We start from the raw sequence: 21,417 nt of genomic DNA, 5'->3' as shown, positions 1-21,417 counted from the left end.
TATCGAGGGGTTATTTTATAACGAGGCAGAGTTGATAAAAAAAAAAAAACTTGAGTGGATTACACTGACACTATCAGGAACTTTCTGGAAGATAAAAAACTAGTTGACTAGCACCTTCTGGGAGCATCTGTCACGGTCCCGTTTTAGATATAAATAAGTGTCGTTGGTGTTGAATTGACTCGTGTCTTTGGTTTTACGTATGAGAAGCTTTTGCAAGATGACATTCACATCTTGCATTCGTTGCTTGCGCCAACGAGTGTTAGTACAGTCAAACTGCTTTATAGCGAACACCTTTTTAACGAAAATACCACTACAGCAAATTTTTTTGCGGTCCCGCTGGAGCCCTATAGGTCCAATAATGGACATCCTTTTTAACGAAAATACCTTTACTGCGAATTTTTTTTGCTGTCCCTCGAGTTTCGTTGTAAAGGAGTTTGACTGTATATAGCGAAGACGCTGCGTATCTCGGAAGCGTATCTACCGAAGACGGGCGTCTCGGAAAGGTTTTCCTCAATTGGGAACGATCCCAACCAAGTTCCTTATAAACCTTCGAGCGGACGACATTTATCTCTCACATTTCTCATGATCGTAGTTGTGTCATAGCGACGCCACTCGTTTTTTGCCCACCCTCGATCAACGGACGCAATTTTATTCGCAAAATATATTCCGCAGACAGGGATCAAGAAATTTCTCCCGTGGGCCCGTGAACGTGCGATTACTGTACAGCAATGAAAGTAAACAAAATATCGTACCCATGGAAACCGTCCACTTTCAATGACGTTGCACGAGAAGCAGTGCCTTTTCTCGTTTCAATATCGGCGAGACGTGGCACGTTGTACGCAGGGCAGCAAGTGTCACAAAAAAGAACGGGGGTCAAGTGAGGCACTCTTAGAAGAAGAGTAATTTTAGTCCTTTTGGATGTCCCTTTTTGGACTAAATTTCTTTTCTTATGTGCTTACTAAAACTTTTCGTATGTGCTTCTCTCTAGTCCGTTATGTAATACCCCCTGGGGATCTTTAACGTAAATCTTTAAATAAATAAATGCATGGCCATGCCTCAACTTGGACTAAATGCCTTTTTGGACTAAATGCCACACCTAAAACTTACTTTATGAGAAGCGCAACAAGAACAATTAGAACGTGCCTATTGTGTAGACACGAAATAAGCTCAGTTTTTGGTGGCTCTACTGAAAAGGGTGGCCCACACTGTTCTACCCTTGTACACATAGAAATCTTACGGAGAGAGGCTAGAAGGAAAGCGGGGGAGGAGGATCGGAGGAGAGCAAAGCACTTGAACGGGACTCTTCCCTCTCTCAATGTATGGGCTCGGAGGCAGCCATATTGAATCAGCCGAGGAAACGTCGTGTATTTCCAGCCCGTGAAAGCAGCCACAGTTCCAAAAACTGTCGCAACACTTGCTCGGTTGCTCCTCTGCTTCCGTCGGCTACACAGGGGTGGCATCCAATGCATTGCTCCGTAGACGAAAGCGTGCTGGACGAACGCAATGCATCCTGGACAGGTCCTGGTCGCACGTCACAGCAAACGTCAAGGCACACGTGACCTTAAAGATGGCGGCGCCCGCGATCGGCAGCCAAACCGTTTGTAAACAATGCGGTTGTTGTTTCTGGACGACGTTTTGGATGTTTTTCGGTCACGGTAATTATTTTTATCCGATAATCTCGCAATAAAACGCGCAGTTTTACACATAAAGCCTCGTATCGTTGACAACTTCCAAAGATGTGATGACGACCGCGCGTTAAGACTTACCGAGCCGATGCGATGTACTTAAACTAAGGTGAAATGGGCTACCATGTTGCGGAAGAAGCACCGCATAGTTTACGCTGGCAAAATACGGTCATCTTTCGGTGTTATGACGGCGAAAATATGTCGGTAAGCGGCAAAACGACGTGTAAACAAAGTCACATGACCTCAAAATGACGTTTTCTATGACGTGCGACCAGGACAAGATGGCAGTTTTGCCAAAAGCACCCGCTTGAGGGTAGTTACAACAATGGCGGGTTTGTGTCACCCCTGTGGTCGGCTACACATTTTGTCAGTGTCCGCTCCTATCCAGGCTTGTAGTCAAGGCTGGTTGAGGCAGCGGCAGCGGCGGAGACGGCGTCCCCAGGTGGCGTCCGTGTCGTGTCTGTTTCTGCGTGTGTGTGTGTGTGTATGTGTTTTCATATATCTTACGGTTTCATGGGTTCTGGCGGTGTGTTACTGTTCCAACAACATTTTTGGCGTTATGTTTGCTGTACGCTTACTGGATTCCTTCGTTTGCATGCGGCGCGGCAACAGTAGCTGATTCAATATGGCGCTCCCCTCGCCCGTACGTCCCAGTTTCGGAGGTTTCCTTCTAGCATATACTCCTTAAGATTTCTATGCTTGTACAGGGCTGGACAAAAGTTTCGGAACACGCTCCGACGCATTCCTTCCTCAGAGTGACAGGCTAGCAGTGAATGAGACTGTATACGGACTTGGAGACATAGGCCTAGATAACCCAGTCACCTGTTTCAAAGTCCGTACGGTCCCATTCGCTGCCAGTGGGTCTAGAGATGCGAAGCCCCGTTCAAAAACCAGTTCTTTCCGGGTTTTTTCCTCGTCTCCGGAAAAATTGCCCAAAATTTCCAGGCGACAAAATTCAAAAATGTAAATTTTCGTGCCTTCGATGCGTTCCAACCCGCCAACAGTGCCTTAGGTGCCTCTAATCCGCCAACAACCACCAACTTAGAGCTCCGTCTGGCTGCTCCAAGCGATCGCCATCGCGTTCACATAATGTCGGAGTTCTGGTCGGAGTGGACGTGTTGTTCCAATTACCTATCGCTGAGTAGACAGCAGTCTCATGGGATGCTCTGCTCTACATTTATACCTAGAGGGTGAACACTACTAAAGTTTCTAGCTCACTGTATGATGTGGCTTGGCCGGCAATGCTTCGACTCAGCAGTAACCGCGTTTGTTTCCATTTTTTTTTCCAATTTTTCGAGAAAAAAAAACTTTTTTTTTCGAGCGATTCAAAATTTCCGGAAATTTTGCCCGGAAAATTTGCAGCGCTGTTCCATGAGATTCCATATTTCCGTATATGCATTCGGAGCCCTGCATGTCATCGTCATTATTCCTTCATTTATTCTTTGTTACATTCAAAGGACCATTTGCGGGCCAAATTTCAGGGCCAGGGAACTAAAATGAGGACGATCTTGGGGAACATTAATTAGACGTTTTCGGGGGGGAAATGCGAGATAGCAAAACTGGAGCAAGCCCTTATTTAAATCCATCCTCTAAGGAGCACGTATTTTGAGATAGACATGCAAATGAGCCAAAACTGAAACCACGCACTTTTCGAACGCAAAAAGAGGGGTACTCGCGTCGGAGGGTCACGAGCTGATTGGAATAAACCACAGGGGTGACACAAACCCGCCATTGTTGTAACTACCCTCAAGCGGGTGCTTTTGGCAAAACTGCCATCTTGTCCTGGTCGCACGTCATAGAAAACGTCATTTTGAGGTCATGTGACTTTGTTTACGTGTCGTTTTGCCGCTTACCGACATATTTTCGCCGTCATAACACCGAAAGATGAACGTATTTTGCCAGCGTAAAGTATGCGGTGCTTCTTCCGCAACATGGTAGCCCGTTTCAGCTTAGTTTAAGTACATCGCATCGGCTCGGTAAGTCTTAACGCGCGGTCGTCATCACATCTTTGGAAGTTGTCAACAATACGAGGCTTTATGCGTAAAACTGCGCGTCTTATTACGAGATTATCGGATAAAAAGAATTACCGTGATCGAAAAACATCCAAAACGTCGTCCAGAAGCAACAACCGCATTGTTTACACTCTTAAAACTGAACTTCACCGCATAGCACGCTCTTAGCCAACCATCATATCGAATGATATCGTTATCTGCCCCGATTTGTTGAAAATGGGAGGCGTACGCCTTTTTGTGACACTTATGCTGTTCATAATTGTCACAAAAATGGCGTACGCCTCCCGTTTTCAACAAATCAGGGCAGATAAGGATATCATTCGAGATTATGGTTGGCTAGGAGCGTGCTATGCGGTGAAGTTCATTTCTAAGAGTGTACAAACGGTTTGGCCACCGATCACAGGCGCCGCCATCTTTAAGGTCACGTGTGCCTTGACGTTTGCTGTGACGTGCGACCAGGACCTGTCCAGGATGCATTGCGTTCGCCCAGCACGCTTTCGTCTACGGAGCAATACATTGGATGCCACCCCTGTGGAATAAACCCTGATCTGCTGACCCGCGGGATCGAATCCCGTTGCCTGCTGTGCTGTCTCGAGTTTTCCTCACACGCTGTCGAACATATGTCGGCACAGTTCCCTCATGAAGTCGGCCCAGGACGGACATTGCCTCAGAGCGTTAGTCGTGACGTTGCCTTACCTGTGTGAGGTAACGACAACGGCGAGCCCTTTCAGCTGTACCACCACCAGCATCGCTTTCGGGCCCGGGTAAGGAGAAGGTCATGTCGTTTCTGCGCTCCAGAAGTGCGGAGTTCTGGTTTCGGCTCATTTGCATAGCACAATTTGGCAATTTATATCTTAAGTTTACGTTCGCTTCTCAGGGTGTTCAACAAGGACGATGGATTGGAATAATGAATGGCACCAATTCCTGCTATCTCGCATTTCCCCAAAAATCGTCTAATTAATCGGTTAATTTCTGAATTTTAACTAATTACACGTCCAGTAGTTACATACACTGTCCTACAGGATGTCCGCCTGGCGGCATAACCCGCTGCCAAGATGACATCAACGCTGCTCTCGCAGCTTTTTGATTTAAAAAAAAATCTGTGTCGAATTTACATTAAAAAAAAAGAAGAAGAAGAATAAAAGGCATTTTGTATACGCACAGCTTTGTAACATGCACTTGTCTGTTTCTATCTCTGCTTATATCCTGATGTACATAGAGCATCGCCTTGCCGCACCTTGATGTTTTGATGTCACATCCCATCAAGGTCTCATTTCACATCAAGGTATCATTTCACATAAAATCATTAATGAAGAAGGAGGGAAGTCACTGAAAAGGGTAGCCAGCTGTAGGACTCGAACCCACATCTTCTGGATGTTTGTCCTTTCTTCCGTGTTCCAGCCTCAGAACATCAATTTCCATCGTGGTCAAATCATTAAAGTTTGATGTCACATCAGAACATCGAGGCCCCAAATTACAGCTTCATGCTTACATCAGGATTACCGGATGTGTTTTTTTTTTGCCTGGTCCTGTTAGGCTGCGCAGCTTTTTTCCTCCCACCGCAAGTGTGGGTAAATAAAATTATTATTCTTAATAATTCAAATCTAGTAAATCTAAATCTGGTACGATGAAAACAAGTTAATATATGCTATACATTAATGCTGAGAAGCATGTGTACAACTTATTTGAGAAGTACCGAAAACGAACTATAGTTAAGCTGATGTAAAGGCCTCTTAATATGAACGATACTTGGATGTTATTATTTGCGGATAAAATATCCGCGCAGAGGCATTTTATCCCCGCGGCCGGATTCGCAGGCACGCCCAATCATGGGGTTCTCATTGGACGCCTTTGTGAATAGAACTCGGAATGGCGGTTTGTCCCGTCAAGTTCTGGTTTTAGTGGGTGCGCCAGAAGGAAGTGAGTATTTCGGAGCTACGTGTACAAAGGTCTCATTCATTTTGGGGATTTCCCTTTTCATCAACGGGCCTCTTCACCCTGCTTTGATCACCCGAATCCTCATCTCCATCATCATCTTGCACTACTTATACAAATGGCACTGGGGCAGCGCCCAGCCTGTTGGCCGGCATCATCCCCATGTCATCATCGTATCTTTATGTGTGTGTGTAATGGTGCCCGACAACTGCCTGCGTTGCCAGACAGGCGAGCTCTGACCAATTCCAAGCTAGCTAAAAAACCTTAACACCACTGGAGGCAATCAATATTTTGCGGAAAATCGCAGACACGCGCCATAACCGGCCATTTTTAGAGAGTATTGGCCATATTGGGGGATGCATGGAGTGCAGAAATTAAGTTCATCGGATAACGCCACTCAAATTAATGTAGAAAACGAGACCACACGTTCGACCGTCGAAAGGGGCAGGAGGCGAAAGAACAACTCTAAATTAACGATGAAAGATGAAAGTCACTGAAAAGGTTAGCCAGCTGTAGGGCTCGAACCCACATCTTCTGGATTACGCCTTCCCAGCGACTTCCAGGGGGCGTCATCTGAAGGGACAAACCAGTCACTCTCTCTCACTCATCCTCCTTTGTGCATGTGACCCAGAACGAAGCAAACTTCTAGCAGGATCCTGCTCGGCGAGGTCAGAATTCGGCGTAGAGTACCAAAATACCGCAAATTGTATTTAAAATACAGTATTTTAAATACAAATTCTGGTTTCTGGGAGGCGTTTACTTGGTGCTCCCGTTTGCCTGATAACTTTGTGATTACAGCATGATGGCCTTGGCAGCCACTAGGGGTCGGCTGTGTGCAGGTGTCTGGTTGGGTGGTGTCTCTGCCATTGAAGGTGGTTGTGGAATAGTCACACAAACCATTTTTTTTCTCTTTTTCTGGAGGTACCTCAAAATTGTACTTGAAGTAAAGTACCCAGAACCTAGCACCTGTTGTAGTTTAAGTACAGTGCGAGGTATCAAATACTTTAAAGTACTCATGAAGTACATTACAAATTAAGGTGGTATCGCTGGACGTTTTAACACTTGGTAGTGATAAAACGTGAGGTAATTACGTTTCGACTGTTGTCTTTAGAAAGCTTTTAGCTACCATTTTCGCCAAGTGCTAGTTAGAATACATGGATAGTTTACAGCTGACTCGTTAATATGAACCGAAAGAAATGATTTTGAGACCACGTTTTGAGTTTGTATTGCCGATTGGGTACTTGAGTACTTGAAAAGAAAGCACCGAAGAAAAGTACTTCAAGTACAGTACAAAGTACACAAGCTGGAATGTACTTTAAGTAAAGTACGAGTACTGATAAATGTACTTAAAGTAGTACTTGAGTACTTGGTACTTCAAGTACTTCTCATCACTGCCGACAATCAAAAGGAGCATGGTTCAAATTCTGCCGCTATCCGGGTTTTCCGACGACTGACATATTTCTACGGTGTATGCTAACACCCTTGTTTTGAAACGCGAAGACCTCGAAAATCTTGATTGTCTTGATCTTTGGTCTTAATCTTGATGAAAATCTCTCGAAAACCTTGTCCCTTGATCCCGGTTCAGATCCCGGTTGATACCTGTTCAGAACCTTGTTGTCAGTTCGAGGTGCGGAGAGCAAGCACAGTCGCGATAGTGCGTGGAGTGCAGTGGAGTACGCGTGGAGTGCAAAATCGCCTATCGTTTAGGCAGCGTCAAGTTTGTCCGACATACTCCCCGGGTGAGGGCGTCGACACGGCACAAAACACTTGAAATGCCCCCAGGCAGCACACGACATCGGGCCGATATCGGCAGCAAGTTGGGCATGTCGGCCCAACATAATCCCCGACACTGCCAACTTGTGACCGATGTACGACAGAAGTTGGCAATGTCAGCTCGATGTTGATGGAAAAACGCGACATCTAGCCGACACTGCCAACTTGCGACCGATATCACGCTGAAGTTGGCAATGTCAGCTCGGTGTTGACCGAAACAAGAGACATGTAGCCGACAATGCCAACTTGCGATTGACATCCCACAGAGATTGACAATGCCGACTTGATGATCATAGAAACCAGAGACATGACGCCGATATTGCCAACTTGCGACCAACATATCCCACTGAAGCTGGCAATGTCGGCTCGATGTTGACCGAAGCCAACGACATGACGCTGACACTGGTTTTCCATAGACTTACTTGATGTCCCGCGCCAAAAGCAAGTAGGAAACACATTCGTTACGTTGATGTCGAGTTAATATTCGAAGCAATTAGCAATGGGAGCGCAAAGGACACCTAGCTTGTTGGGAGCGGAACCCCCCCCCCCCCCCCCCCCCCCTAAAGACTGGCACGAATTGCTACTCTTTTTTTTTATCATCTGGGACGCTCCGTGGACGTAGGGAATTCCAGCAATTTTTGACGGGCGGGTCTTCTCGGTTTCTGAAACGTTCTTTTGCTGTGCTAGCGAAGAAGCGTTCCAACCAGCTCCAGGGACCTTAGCTTGTTCTCTGAGCGTAATTCCGTTGTCCAGGTAAAGTTGGATAGAACGGACTTGAAGACTTCCATGATCGTCGCAGAATCAGGTTGGCCTGAGCGTTAACTCCTTCCTAAATATCCTGACCTTCTGCCTAAGGTCTTCCCTATGTACAAAATGGCGGGGCATATGTATCGCCTCTTGCATGGCACCTGTTCTAAGTGACCTCCGCCTGGCGCGCTACGACAGATTATTGGGAGCACAACTCCGCGTTCACGGCCGTAAAGAGCGTTTTCCGGTACGTCGACGACTCTTTGATACTCTGTGAGCACAAAGGCGTCAGTTTCAGCGACAATGTTGAGAAGGCCACGGAAAACCTAAAGTCCGTTCTCCCCGACTTTACCTTGACAAGAGCCTCGGAGAACAAGCACGTGTGCTCGAAGTACGATCCCCAGTACAAGAAGAGTCTGCTACCTTAGGTGCATTCAAAACTGCACTCTAAAAACAGAGGGGGGGGGGGGGGGGTGTCGAGGTAGCTTGCCGTTGTTGGCCGCAAAAACAGAACTTGACCACATCGCACGGCGAAAGCCAACCATTGCACAGAATGATCACTCCCGATTTGTGGAAAGCGCAGGGCCTCCCGTTTTTAACCAATCGGGGGGTGGGGGGTGGGAGGTGGGGGCAGAAGGATGTCATTCGGGATGGTGATCGGCTAAGAGCGTGCTATGTGGTCAAATTCTGTTTTGTGGGGTTAAGCGCACTCTTAAAAATGAACTTCACCGCATAGCACGCTCATATAGCCAACCATTATCTCGAATGATATCGTTATCTGCCCTGATTTGTTGAAAACGGGAGGCGTACGCCTTTTCTATGACAATTATGAACAGCGTAAGTGTCACAGAAAAGGCGTACGCCTCCAGTTTTCAACAAATCAGGGCAGATAACGATATCATTCGAGATAATGGTTGGCTAGGAGCGTGCTATGCGGTGAAGTTCATTTTTAAGAGTGCGTAGCATAGCAATGGCTGCCTTGAGGAATGCCCTACACTCTAAGAAAAAAAGGTAGAATTTCCTACCCAGAGTTGCAGCGGGACAGTACTTCTACCATTTTGTGCCAATCCATACGCGACGTCTCCGCCGCGGGTATAAGCGGCTTCCCTTGCTCCTCTCTCACACGTTTGCTCTAAGAGAAAATGGTAGAATTTCCTACCCAAGCTGGTAGAAGGACAGTTTCTACTATCTAGTTTGTTTCTACTCCGCAGTTATACCCAAAAGGTAAAACTGGTTGGACCAGAAATGTGGTTGCAATGCAGCTCTACCGAAATGGGTAGAAAAATCATACCTTTTTTTTTAGAGTGTAAGTAGGGTGCAGGGGACAAACAAAACGGGACAAACAAAACGGGACGAACATAAGGGGCACTGTTCGTCCCTTTTTGTTTGTCTCCTGCACTGGGGCATCATGGACTACCAAACAACCCGGCTTTTATCCCTTTTTTAACATATTCCCACTTCTAGCTTCGAGTCACAGGTTCAGGCCGGTGCTCTTGACGACAGGCACCCTTGCTCGCTAGCCTGGTTGAGGCTCTTCTTCGCCAGACACACAGCAGAAGAACGTCCCGGGTTCCAGATAGCGAGACAACCCGTCCATCGAGGGTCGCACCTACGTCTACGGACCGTCTCACGAAATAAAAAAACAAACAAAACAAAAAGAAAAAGAAAAACAGCAATTCGTGCTAGTGTTCAGGTTGTTTTTTCAGCTCCCAACAAGCTACAGGTGTCTTTTGCGCTCCATTGTCGCAACTTATACCAGCGCCTCCTTTATACTGTATACAAGGCTCACTGAACAGGGAATTTGCACGTGACTCGCACGCGTTCGATAGGAAGAGGACACGCCGCAGCATCGCAAAGTAAAGATGAGTGGAGTCACGCAGCTTGTTGTGTCAGCAAGGGGGAGAGGGCTGTTTCGTCGGATTCCATGTCAACTATGTGGCGATGGACAGATTCAGTCAATATGGTCATTTCAGTCAATTTAGTCAATTCAGTCAACGACATGTAGTAATGGAATGTGCGACCTCCAGAGGAACAAGCCCTCATATTCTCAGGGAAAAAAGGGGAGGAGACAGAAATCACAACAACGAAACACCAATTGGGCCAAATGGAGCTTCAAGAACACAACACTGCAGACACGGCACAAAAACAGGGCTACTGATCGACAGCCCAAACCGTACGAAGCACAAAGTCGAGGAAATACAGACAACGGGCCTACGAAACTGGGTAGCCAACCGGCTCGATTAGCGAGCACACTCCAACCAAAGATCGAAGAGGCGAGACCCCATCCAGCGGCGACAGGGCGACACCACATCCAGTCCAACAGCGAGAGGAAGGGGAGTACACAATAGTGAGAGACGATAGATGAAAAAAAAAAAGAGCCATAGAGAGAGAGAGAAAGAGAGAGAGCAAAATCAGCGGATAGTCGAAGACCAAACGAAACGATGAACAATCACCAGTTACTAGCATGTCTGCATGTCATATGCTGGACCCCTGGACCCTCGTGGCAAAGAGGCCCGCCAAAGGGTGCACGTACGATCTATCCATCCATCCGCGGCATTCGACAGACATTGTACAGTAGGAGGCGCTGCTGATACCTATAGAGTCACTAACTAGGGGTACACCCTATTTTAGTGGCTCTACTGATACCTACTTCTCCGCAGCACGAGCAGACAATGGTTCTGAGATTTTCGCGGCCTTCGCGATTCAAAAGAAGAGTGTTTTTAGCATCCCCTCGGTGGTCGGCCTCCAAAGAAGAAGAAAAAAAAAAGCCTTCTTCTCTCCTTCTTCCGTCTCCTTCTCTTTAGTCTCGTTTTCCTCGCTCTGTTTTTCTCCACTTCTAACAATGCTCAAGTTTATATCGTTGGTCGTCCATGGACTGAGAAAAAGATAGGCCCAGATAATACGTAGCTTCAGGTAGCTAAACCGAGCAAACTTCAAGTTGACATTTTGGTAAAGTCATTGCAGCTGGTATAGGGGTTTTTCAAATGACATCAAACGAACGCATTTGGCCGCCATGGTTGGTGGTCACTTTATCGGCGTAGCTGCCGAGCTTATCTAGCATTTGCTGGAAACCGAAGCCTCGAATGGTGTTTTGAAATCCGGTCGCGTCCTTACCCTTCTTTTTGTCCCGAAGACACTTCGTCATTGTCGTTCTCACATTTTCTTTTATGGAAACTATGGTTGGCGCGTTGAAAAATAGCAACAGTTTATCATCTTTCAATGCCGCTAGCACGAAAAGTGACCACCAGTGGGAGGAGCTTACGAGCATGCCACGTCACAGTGTGACGTAGGTGAAAACTCCCTATTCCTTCAGTAACGCCAATGAAAAGTGTGCAGCATACATGTACGTACTCACTCTGCATGCACGTCCTGGGGTGGAGTCACGTTGATATTGAGCGCTTCTGCCTGCCGTAACGGCGGCAAGTTGCTAAAAAAATCCAACAAAGCGAATCCTGGTCACGCGCGGTAACAAATGACGACGAGCGCTGGGGAAGCAACGCTTGTCCAAGCACTCAACAGTCCGAACAGAAGAGAAGAAGTGACCAAGTATAGAGAGTTGACACAGTGTCCTGTGGCACTCTCGGGGAGGTATATGCTATGCGTTGCAAAGAAGAAAACTGTTGTGTCGTAAGTAGATTAGAGGCGTGCGTGCAGCCCTGGTGTTCCACAGAAAGGCGAGGTGTCCTTGCTGGACGATCTTACGGTGGTCTCGACTGCTCATAGGGTAGGTGATGTTCACCAAGGAGGGATCCACGACGGCGCTCATCCGAATAACCATCGGAGTGCATAATGATCTGTGTCTCAGGTCTGTTGCAGGTGAAGCATTTGGGGTCGTTCGTGCGGCCTTATTTGTAGTCTACAGCGCTCGAGTCCTTGCGCTGGCCGTGCGGATACGCAGTAGCAGTGAGGAGTAGTCTCTGCCGACGCCCCAAGTAACGGTAAGAGGTGGTCCTCTGCCCTCTGCTGTTGATTTGTCGGGGTGGACCAGACGGCGCTCCTTATGGCCTGTCGGCAGACGTATTGGCTAGGAGGAGTCCCGAAGATTGGCGCAGTCTGGGTGGTCCCTTTTGCAAGTCGGTCACCTTGGCTGGCTAGCTGCCCTGTCAGCGATGAGACAACGTTCATAGCCACGCGAAATGCGGTAAATGGCTGTTTTCGAGTCTGTGCAAATTCCCGCATTCATAAGTGGCCTCTTGGAGGTGTGGTCAGAGCCTGGGAAACGGCAAACAGCTCTGTTTTCGTCGAGGAGAGGACACCCTCTATGCCTTCCGTCAATCTGTCACTCTATGGACTGTGTGGATAATCTCGGCAGCTGCTCCGAAAAAGTGACCACCACCATGGTGGCCAAACGCGTTCGTTTGACGTCATGTGAAAACACCCTATTGACAGAGGCGTCCGTGTAGACATGCAAGTAGCCGCCGTACCTCTCAGAGATCCAGTCAGGGGCGATGGGCCTTTTTGATAATGCCAGGAATTTTAGGCCTGACAATTTATGTCCACGATGCTTCATGGAGGCTTCCAATGAGGAACAGGAGGAGGACTCACTGACAGGTTATCAAAGGATCGCAGCGTGGCTGTAAACCGGGGTCTGACATCTGTCCCAGGGGTCTGACATCTCATTTGACGTCGTACACATAGGCAGTCCAGGACTGTCAATAACTAAGCCTAGGAACCTCTGTGTTCTGACCTTGCCTATAGGGGCGTCCCTTGCAGTGTGACCGGCTTCAGACGCGACCATGAGGCGACCATGAGGCGCCCAGACCAAGAAGCACGAGGACTGTCTTCATTGGTAAGAGGAACAGGCCACGGCAGCGGACATAATTGTCAACAGCTTCAGCACTCTCCTGGATGGCATTTGTCAGCGCGCTGGGCTTCTTTTCATTTCCCCAGATACAAATGTCATCGGCGTCTCAGCTGGGGAGGGCACCAGATATAGGGCGGCCAGGACTAGATTGAAACGTATGCTCGCTCGGGGAAGTCCCAAGCTCTGACGTATAGGGGAACTCAGGTTCGGTTGGATAGGAGACCGTATATGGAAGTAGCCACCTTGTCCGTTATACCGCGCGCTTCAATACCATGCATGACCGATGATACCGTGGCACCCACGAATGCACTCTTGATGTCAAAGATGACAGCTACATTTTCACATTTGTTCTTACAGGCTTCCTCAACGTCGGAAACGAAGTAAAGTAAGGTGTCTTGGCTTCTCAGATGCCGCTTGAAACCTGACATAGAATGTGGCAGTAGGGCAGACGTTTCTTACAACAACCAGCTTAAGCGTCTGTGAAGCACCCTTTCGGTGATCTTGGCAACGCATGTTAGCATCGTTTTAGGGAGTGCGACGTATAGTAAAAAAAAGAGCAAAATCCACGCGGAACGCGGCTTTCAATGTTGCACCGCGTGTACAGGGTTTTGGTGCAGAAAGAAACAATTTTCATCTTTGTTTTTCATCTTCGTCATCTTGGCTGCAGCACTTACTATAACTACGATCATATACTGAACAAACTCTCGATCCCCACACTATCTCATCGCAGAACGATTCGTGACTGTCATTTCTTGTATAAGCTCATACATTCTGGCATCGCCTGCCCCGAACTACTATCGTGCATAAACTTTCGAGTGCCCTCACGTTCTCTGAGGTCTCATCTTCTTTTCTATCCTCACTCTTTTGCAAAGCTTCATCCAATCAATCGTTTACAACTAATGTTTAACTCCGCCTTACAACACCATGACATCGACATTTTCGCTCCTTCTCGTGATTTTCTTACTAGTATTAGTGCCATTGTTTCTATTTAACTTCGTTTGTTTCACCGTTAACCTTGTTGGCTTTTTGTATATTTTACTGTCGTATTTTTACTGTCGTTTTGTATATTTTACTTTCTTTGTTCACATGTATAACCTTATGTGGTGCACCAATTAGTAGACCCTAGTGGTTGTTTTTGGGTACCTTAACAAAAATAAAGTTATTATTATTATTATTTTCAGGAGTAAGACTTGGCTCAGATGGCGAGATGGCTCAACAGTGGATTGGGAATGTTGGGTAGGATCCAGTCTGTGGTGAAGCAGCCGTGATCGGGTCTATTGTGCTGCTGAATGAGCACACCTCCTAGATGACCGTAACAATTCACAAGATAACACACATTTTCTCGATTACGACCCCATAGTAACCCTTACAACACCGTGAGTCATGTGAGGTATATAGGAAGAACGTCCCTCTAATGAAAGTCTTATCCGCGTAAGTAGAAAAGGGGACTGACACGACTATCCGTTCCATTTGACACACATGCATGTCCTGTCTCTTACTCTGCGGTCAATTAATTGTCCTAAATTTTCCTTGGCTATTTGAATGCCGTTACCAGCAAAGTGGACTTATCCCCGTATTGCATACAGAGGTTTAATTGTTGTTTGTCCCGACACTCTTACTGAGCGTTTTAGAAGTGTGTGTGTTACAATATTTGGCGTCTGCTTTAAATAACCATAGCTTCACCTTTGACTGCCCGTTTTATTCTCTCTACTCGGTGCTCCACAAGGCCGTTGCACCCAGACAGAAAATAAGATCAATCACTGCTGTATCGACCTCAGCGGATCAGCCTTTCAAGGTTACGAGTTTAAACCCGTCGGAACACACACTGAGTTTTCCTCATTTGTTCAGAATGAGTTTATGGGATGTGTCACAAAAGGCGTACGCCCCGCTCAAATCATTATCATTCGGCGGTCTGGGGTGCTGCTCCTGATTCGTCGAAAATGGACACAACCATACTGCTCTGAACGATATCGCTCCTGATTTGCCTCCCATTTCCAAGAAATGACCAAAATGTGGTCAAGTTGTTTTGTCCCAGATTCTATTCCACACTCTTAGAAATGAACCTCATACGGGAGGCGTACGCCTTTTTTGTGACACTTACGCTGTTGATAATTGTCACAGAAGAGGCGTACGCCTTCCGTTTTCAACACATCAGGGCAGATAACTATATTAGAGATTATGGTTGGCTAGAAGTGTGCTATGCGGTGAAGTTCATTTCTAAGAGTGCATGCCACACTTTAAAAACAGAACTTCACCGCATAGCACGCTGTGCGGCAACCATTGTCACGAATGATTGTGTTATCGCTGGTGATTGGAAAACAGAGGGGGCGTACGCCTTTTTGTGACAATTTTCATATATCCAAATTGCCACAAAAAGACGTACGCTCCCCCCCTCTCTCTTGGAATCAGAAGCGATAACCCTATCATTCGTGGCAACGGTTGGCTCACAGCGTGCTATACGGTGAAGTTCTGTTTTTAGGGTACACAGGATAATATCCTTATCACGAATGGACTTATCCTAAAAAAAGGCCACCAAATCGCGTCATCTGGAGCATATAATGAGGGAGCGTTTGAGATAAGAAAACGTACCTTATCTCTGATCTGTTGGCGCATCTTCTCTCTCTCCTCCTCCATCCGCCTGTGCTTCTCCTTGCGACGTTCTTCGGCCTCGCGTAGCGCCTCGAGCCGTTCTTGCTCCGCCTCGGCTTCGGCCTCCTTGTCTTCGGAGGTTTCGCCGTCGCCGCCGATTTGGCCTGCGTTCGAGACACAGTCGTGAGAAGGACGTTGGGCTGCAGGCGCGGGCGATGTGCTACACTGGCGCTCGCGCGGCGCGCACGCTCGCCGGCAACCCGGTCGATGGTGCGCCCAACCTGCCGTCGGGTATACGTGAAATAAAACCGTTTTTCCACCCGCTGTCACACGAGGCCTTGCCTCCATATGTGGCCGTACTTTGACCGCCCCCCCCTTTTTTTTCTGTCGAGATACTTGCGCGAGATAAGCGGATCAGCTGAGAAAAACGAGTGACATTTTTTTTTATTTTCCCAAATGGTACACTCTAAAAACAGAACTTCACCGCATAGCACAGTGTGCGTCAAGCCTTGCCAAGAATGATACACTCTTAAAAATGAACTTCACCGCATAGCACGCTCGTACACTCTTAAAAATGAACTTCACCGCATAGCACGCTCCTAGCCAACCATTATCTCGAATGATATCGTTATCTGTCCTGATTTGTCGAAAACGGGAGGCGTACGCCTTTTCTGTGACAATTATGAACAGCATAAGTGTCACAGAAAAGGCTTACGCCTCCCGTTTTCAACAAATCAGGACAGATAACGATATCATTCGGGATGATGGTTGGCTAAGAGCGTGCTATGTGGTGAAGTTCATTTTTAAGAGTGTACCCAACCGTTATCTCGAGTGATATCGTTATCTGCCCTGATTTGTTGAGAACGGGAGGCGTGCGCCTTTTTTGTGACAATTATGAACAGCATAAGTATCACAAAAAGGCGTACGCCACCCGTTCTCAACGAATCAGGGCAAATAACGATATCATTCGAGACGATGGTTGGCTACGAGCGTGCTATGCGGTGAAGTTCATTTTTAAGAATGATAGGGTTATCGCTACTGATTCGAAGAGAGAGATGGGCGTACGCCTTTTTGTGGCAATTATCGTATAACCAAATTGCCACAAAAAGGCGTACGCCCACCTCTCTCCTCGAATCAGAATCGATAAACCCTATCATTCTTGGCAATGGTTGGCGCACAGCGTGCTATGCGGTGAAGTTCTGTTCTTAGAGTGTACTCCAACTCACACACTGAGGATGGCTGGATAAGAAATGAAGCCTGTGCTGGCACCGATCAAACTGACGATGACTTTGTGTGACTTTTGTGGTTCAAACTAACGGCTTATTATGTCTCAGCTGAGTCTGTTTTGTTTGGGCTACGATGTAGTGTTGCTCGCAGCACAGTACACGGGCAGTTTTCAAAGTGAATCAATACTTTGTACCAATCAGTTTCATGGGGCTTTACGTGAACTCTCCCCATTCTGCCGCATACCATTGTTCCCCTTTGTGGGTAGGCAAAATGGGACGTTTCATATATACTCCTATAGTAAATGCCTCGAATGTGGGATTGTTCTGGTTGCCGTGCCGAGGGATAAATGCTCCTCCATTTCCGTCCCCAGATTCCCCGGATCTCCCAGATCTCCCCCGTTCCATGGCCCAGACTTGTGGGTAACGCGTTACTAGTAATTGCGTTACTTGTAATCAATTACCTTTTTGAGTAATTTTTCGAGTAATCAGTTACTTTACTGTAAAAGTAATTTTTCGAGTAATCAATTACTTTTCTGAGTAATCGATTACTCAGTAATTGATTACCTTTCCTGCAGAGATTAGCTTATCTTTCAGATGTTCTACCCCAAGTCAAGCCCCTGGTGCCATCAGCCGGGCTGTGGGCATGGTGGGCTGTTCTACTATAGCAAGCGGAGGTCATTGTAATAACGCTCTGGAATTTCAGAGTCTCTCTCCCTAATCTCTTCCTACACCAGTGTGATGGTACCTGAAGCTTTGGAGGTTTAGTGAGTCATGGGGAAGTTCCACGCAATGCTCTTCCACAATCGGGTCAACGTCTTCCCGGGCGTACATATCTCCTTGTCCTACGTGTTTTTGTTTGTCTCGTTATTTCAGCTGTTCCGCTGTCGAACCTTTTTTTTTTTTCTGAGGCACACAAAGACGGTTATAATTTGCGTGAATGCAGAATAACGACCGAAGTAACACGTTACTTTTCTACTCGTTACTCAATTACATTTGAAGTCGAGTAATTGGTAATGGTAATCAATTACTTTTTCCACAGAAGTAACGGTAATGAATTACTTTTTTCGAGCAACGGGCACAAGTCTGTTTTGGGGTGACTATTAACGTCGAAAACATGGAAATTGCTTAGATATGCTACAAATCACACAGCACAATCACTTGAAATACCAAATATACGGTGAGTACGATATCGGTAGCAGTTTCAATGGGACCTACAATATGGCGACCGATGTAGCACATCTGCCTGCAAGCGACAGTGGCGGTCTCCTGCGGATGACGTCATGTGAATAAACCCTATATCTGGCCAAAAGATTACCTCCTGCACCAATCAGCTCCATCGCTCCAAAGCACGTTCACGTGGTTTGTCTGTCGCTCTTCCTTCGCTCGAAAAGTGCTTTTTTCTTGTCTCGGCTCATTTGCATAACGAAATTCAGCGGTGGATATTTCGACGCACGTGCGCGTTTAAGGGTTTTCTAAAACATGGAATGGCTTTCAACGAGAAATATCTCCCGTTCTATTATCTCGCTTTTGCGCGAAATCCCCTAATTACAGAGTTAATTAATTAATTTTAGGTAATTAGTGATCAAGTCGTTACATACTTTCTTCGAGGGAATGTTCGTCTCTGGCCACATAACTTAACTGCAAAAGCGGTATCTGTTTATCTAGTTTTTTAAATAAAAATTCTGTAACGAATAAAAATAAACACCCTGTATATACTTAGAGACACTTTCTATTGTTTTCTCCTGATCTTTAAAAATCGTTCGGGTCATTACGAAATGCCATGTGTCCCGATTTTTCACTGCTCAGTTCCAGTTTTAGTGCCTCTCCAATTGTACCACAGATATCCAGTAAACAATGCAACTCTCCTCGACTTACAGCTATGATCACAACATCATCCAACAGAAACAACAACAACAACTTCATTTTACGATTATGATTGGGGATCATCCGTGATCCGCATACGTGTCGTGTGAACCGGCCGCGCCATCTGTTGAGTGCGCGCCGAAGACAATGGATCCTATGGACAAGACAATGGACAAAATCCAAGAAAATGGATCCTAGGAGGAAACCTTGCTACAGCAAGTGCGGCCATTGAGGGCGAACTGGCGTGGTCCAGTTTCGAATACAGGCAGGCCCGATCAAAAACACGCTACCCGGGGCGAATAACCCACCTAGCAGAAAGCAGGCCCTTAAAACGAGTCTTCCAGCACGTACGTTATAGGGGCACAAAAACAAACTGGATCAAACGTATGAGTAAGATAGACTCCAAGTACAGTAGGGGAACGACACGACACAAGAAGAAAAACGCACGAGAATGGTACAGACAAGTCAACAGGGAAATGAAAGCAATTGAACAACACTGCTGGAGACAACGTTCAAACAAAAAACAAAGCATGACCCTCTATAATAAATATAAAGAAGAACCTGCCCCATACAACTACTACAGAGGTGACCACCAAAGCAGCTTGCTATTCCAAGCCAGAACAGGCGCCCTCCTAACCAGAGAAAGAATCGCACAGCTCTTCGACCACCCTGACGAAACATGTCTACTTTGCGGGAGCAAGAAAGAAGACTTAGAGCACGTGATGTTGAAATGCCCGGCCACCCAAGCAACCCGTCTAGAGGGGTTAGACATCCAAACGGCGCTCGGTCTAACACCCCCTCAAAATGGTGAAAACCCCACCGATATCGCAGACAGATGCAAGCGCCACCTAACAAATTGGGAAAAGCAAACAAGAACCGCTCTGCACACGTTAGAAACCAACACGGTAGCCAAAGCCAACACCAAAGCCAGTTCGGTCAGCTATCCAAGACCAGGACCGGCCAAAAGCCAATCAACCAGCACCAGCCGCACCGGCCAACAGACCGGGAGAACCTGCGAACAAACAAAGCCAAGCAAAGCCAAACCCCAGCGGAAGTGACCAGAAAACAGCACACGGGAAACCACCTAGCGGCAGTCAAGTTCTTTGTGTCTTAGTGATTTTTTTCCTTTCATTCAATTTCCTTCCTTTCGTTTCTTTTACTTTTCGCCTGTGGCACCTCAAGGTGCCTGCCCTGTGTCGAAAGGGGTGAGGTGAACCTGAACCTAAGACCTCGACCGAGGACCGAAGACCTCGAACACGTAATGCAACGATGCCCAGCGACACTGTCAACCCGCCTAAACCAAGAGACACCAACGGCACTTGGACTAAAAGCCCCATCAAATACAGAAGAAGCCAGCGACATCGCTGAAAGATGCAAGCGCCACCTGGCAAACTGGGAAAGGCGAACAAGGAGCGCCCTGCGCAATCGAATCGACCCCAGGGACCTCGGCCGGTTATCCCACCTTCCAAGACAAAACTACGCTAGAAGGATCCATGAATATCGCGGCATCCAGACACAATGGGTGCAAAGAATAACCGCACTAGATAGAATATATAGTGCGGGAACAACGAGGCACAAGTTGAAAACTGAAAAAGAATGGGCTCGGACCGTGAAGAAAGAGGTCTCTAAACAGGAATTAGCCCACTGGAGGGAAGGACTAAAGAAAAAGAAGAGCCTTGCCCACATATGCCCAATACAAAGAAGCCCCGACACCGGTTCCAACATACAAGGGTGGCAGGGAGAGCGGGCTGCTGTTTCAAGCGAGGACGGGTTCCCGCCTAACCCAAAAGAGAACACAATAACTCTTTGGAGAAGCAAATCCAGAGTGCCTCCTTTGCGGCAAGGAAGAGGACGACATAGATAACATTTTATTCAGATGCGAGAACCTGGAAGATCTCGATACACGGACGGAGCTCAAGAAATGCAACGGAAACAAGGCCATAGCACTGGTCCCCCTAGACCCGAAACCACCAGATGGATCCCCAGACCAGAACGAAACCGAAACTACACGTCTGTTCCCATTGGCTCACACCACCAAGCGCCATCTACGGGAGTGGGACCGAAGAATGAGAGAGACCAAGAAGAGAGGACAATAGATCCACAAGTGTGTCTTCGAAGTACAGTCCCGTGCGAAATTTAGTCCTAAGGAATGACAACTTTCTCGCGCTAGATTGGTTGAAAACGGGAGGAGGAGCCTGTTTTGTGCCGCGCATAATGACACAAAATAGGCTCCTCCTCCCGTTTAAACAAATCAGGGGCGAGAACGTTGTCATTCGAGATGATGGTTGGCTAGGAGCGTGCTATGTGGTGAAGTTCATTTTTAAGAGTGTAGAACCCCACAACGCGTGCATTTGAGATTGGCGTGCCAGGCCAACTGAATGGCAAACTGGAAACGTAACATAACCGAGGATGGCTTCATTAGGGAAATACGTTGGAAACTTATTTGCGGGGACGGTATACAGGGATTTCCCTACACCCTCCCTGCATTTTTGCACCCCCCCCCCCTGAAATTTCTGAGGTGACCCCACCCAGCTCGGCTACCAACACGTTCTGGTAGAGAGTCCGGCGCAGCGAATTGCATCCTGTACTGTCAAACTTGGACTGTAGGACCACAGTCATGCAGATGATCGTACCATGCATTTGTCCAAAATCATTTGAAAGTGACTGTTCAATGCATATATTGCGCGCATTCACCTCTCTCCATCTCAAAACAAAGTTGTTATTGTTTTGCGCGCATATACGAGCAAAAATGCGTGCGGGCACGCAAACTCGATGTGGATCAT

General features: G+C 47.1%; 1 protein-coding gene across 12 annotated transcripts in view; it reads right to left on the bottom strand.

Moving 5' to 3' along the window:
- Positions 1 to 21,417, bottom strand: part of LOC135377295 (complexin-like) — a 495,185-nt gene that overhangs the window by 18,200 nt on the left and 455,568 nt on the right. For all 12 annotated transcript variants that reach the window (XM_064609614.1, XM_064609616.1, XM_064609615.1 and 9 more), the window contains one exon: positions 15,546 to 15,709. In XM_064609614.1, the coding sequence (XP_064465684.1) occupies positions 15,546 to 15,709 (164 nt within the window). The remainder of the gene's footprint in view (positions 1 to 15,545; positions 15,710 to 21,417) is intronic.

The sequence above is a fragment of the Ornithodoros turicata genome, chromosome 1 (genome assembly GCF_037126465.1).
Source record: "Ornithodoros turicata isolate Travis chromosome 1, ASM3712646v1, whole genome shotgun sequence".
Taxonomy (NCBI): Eukaryota; Metazoa; Arthropoda; class Arachnida; order Ixodida; family Argasidae; genus Ornithodoros; species Ornithodoros turicata.
The sequence above is the reverse complement of the archived record's forward strand: the minus strand, read 5'-3'. Positions and strand labels throughout refer to the sequence as shown.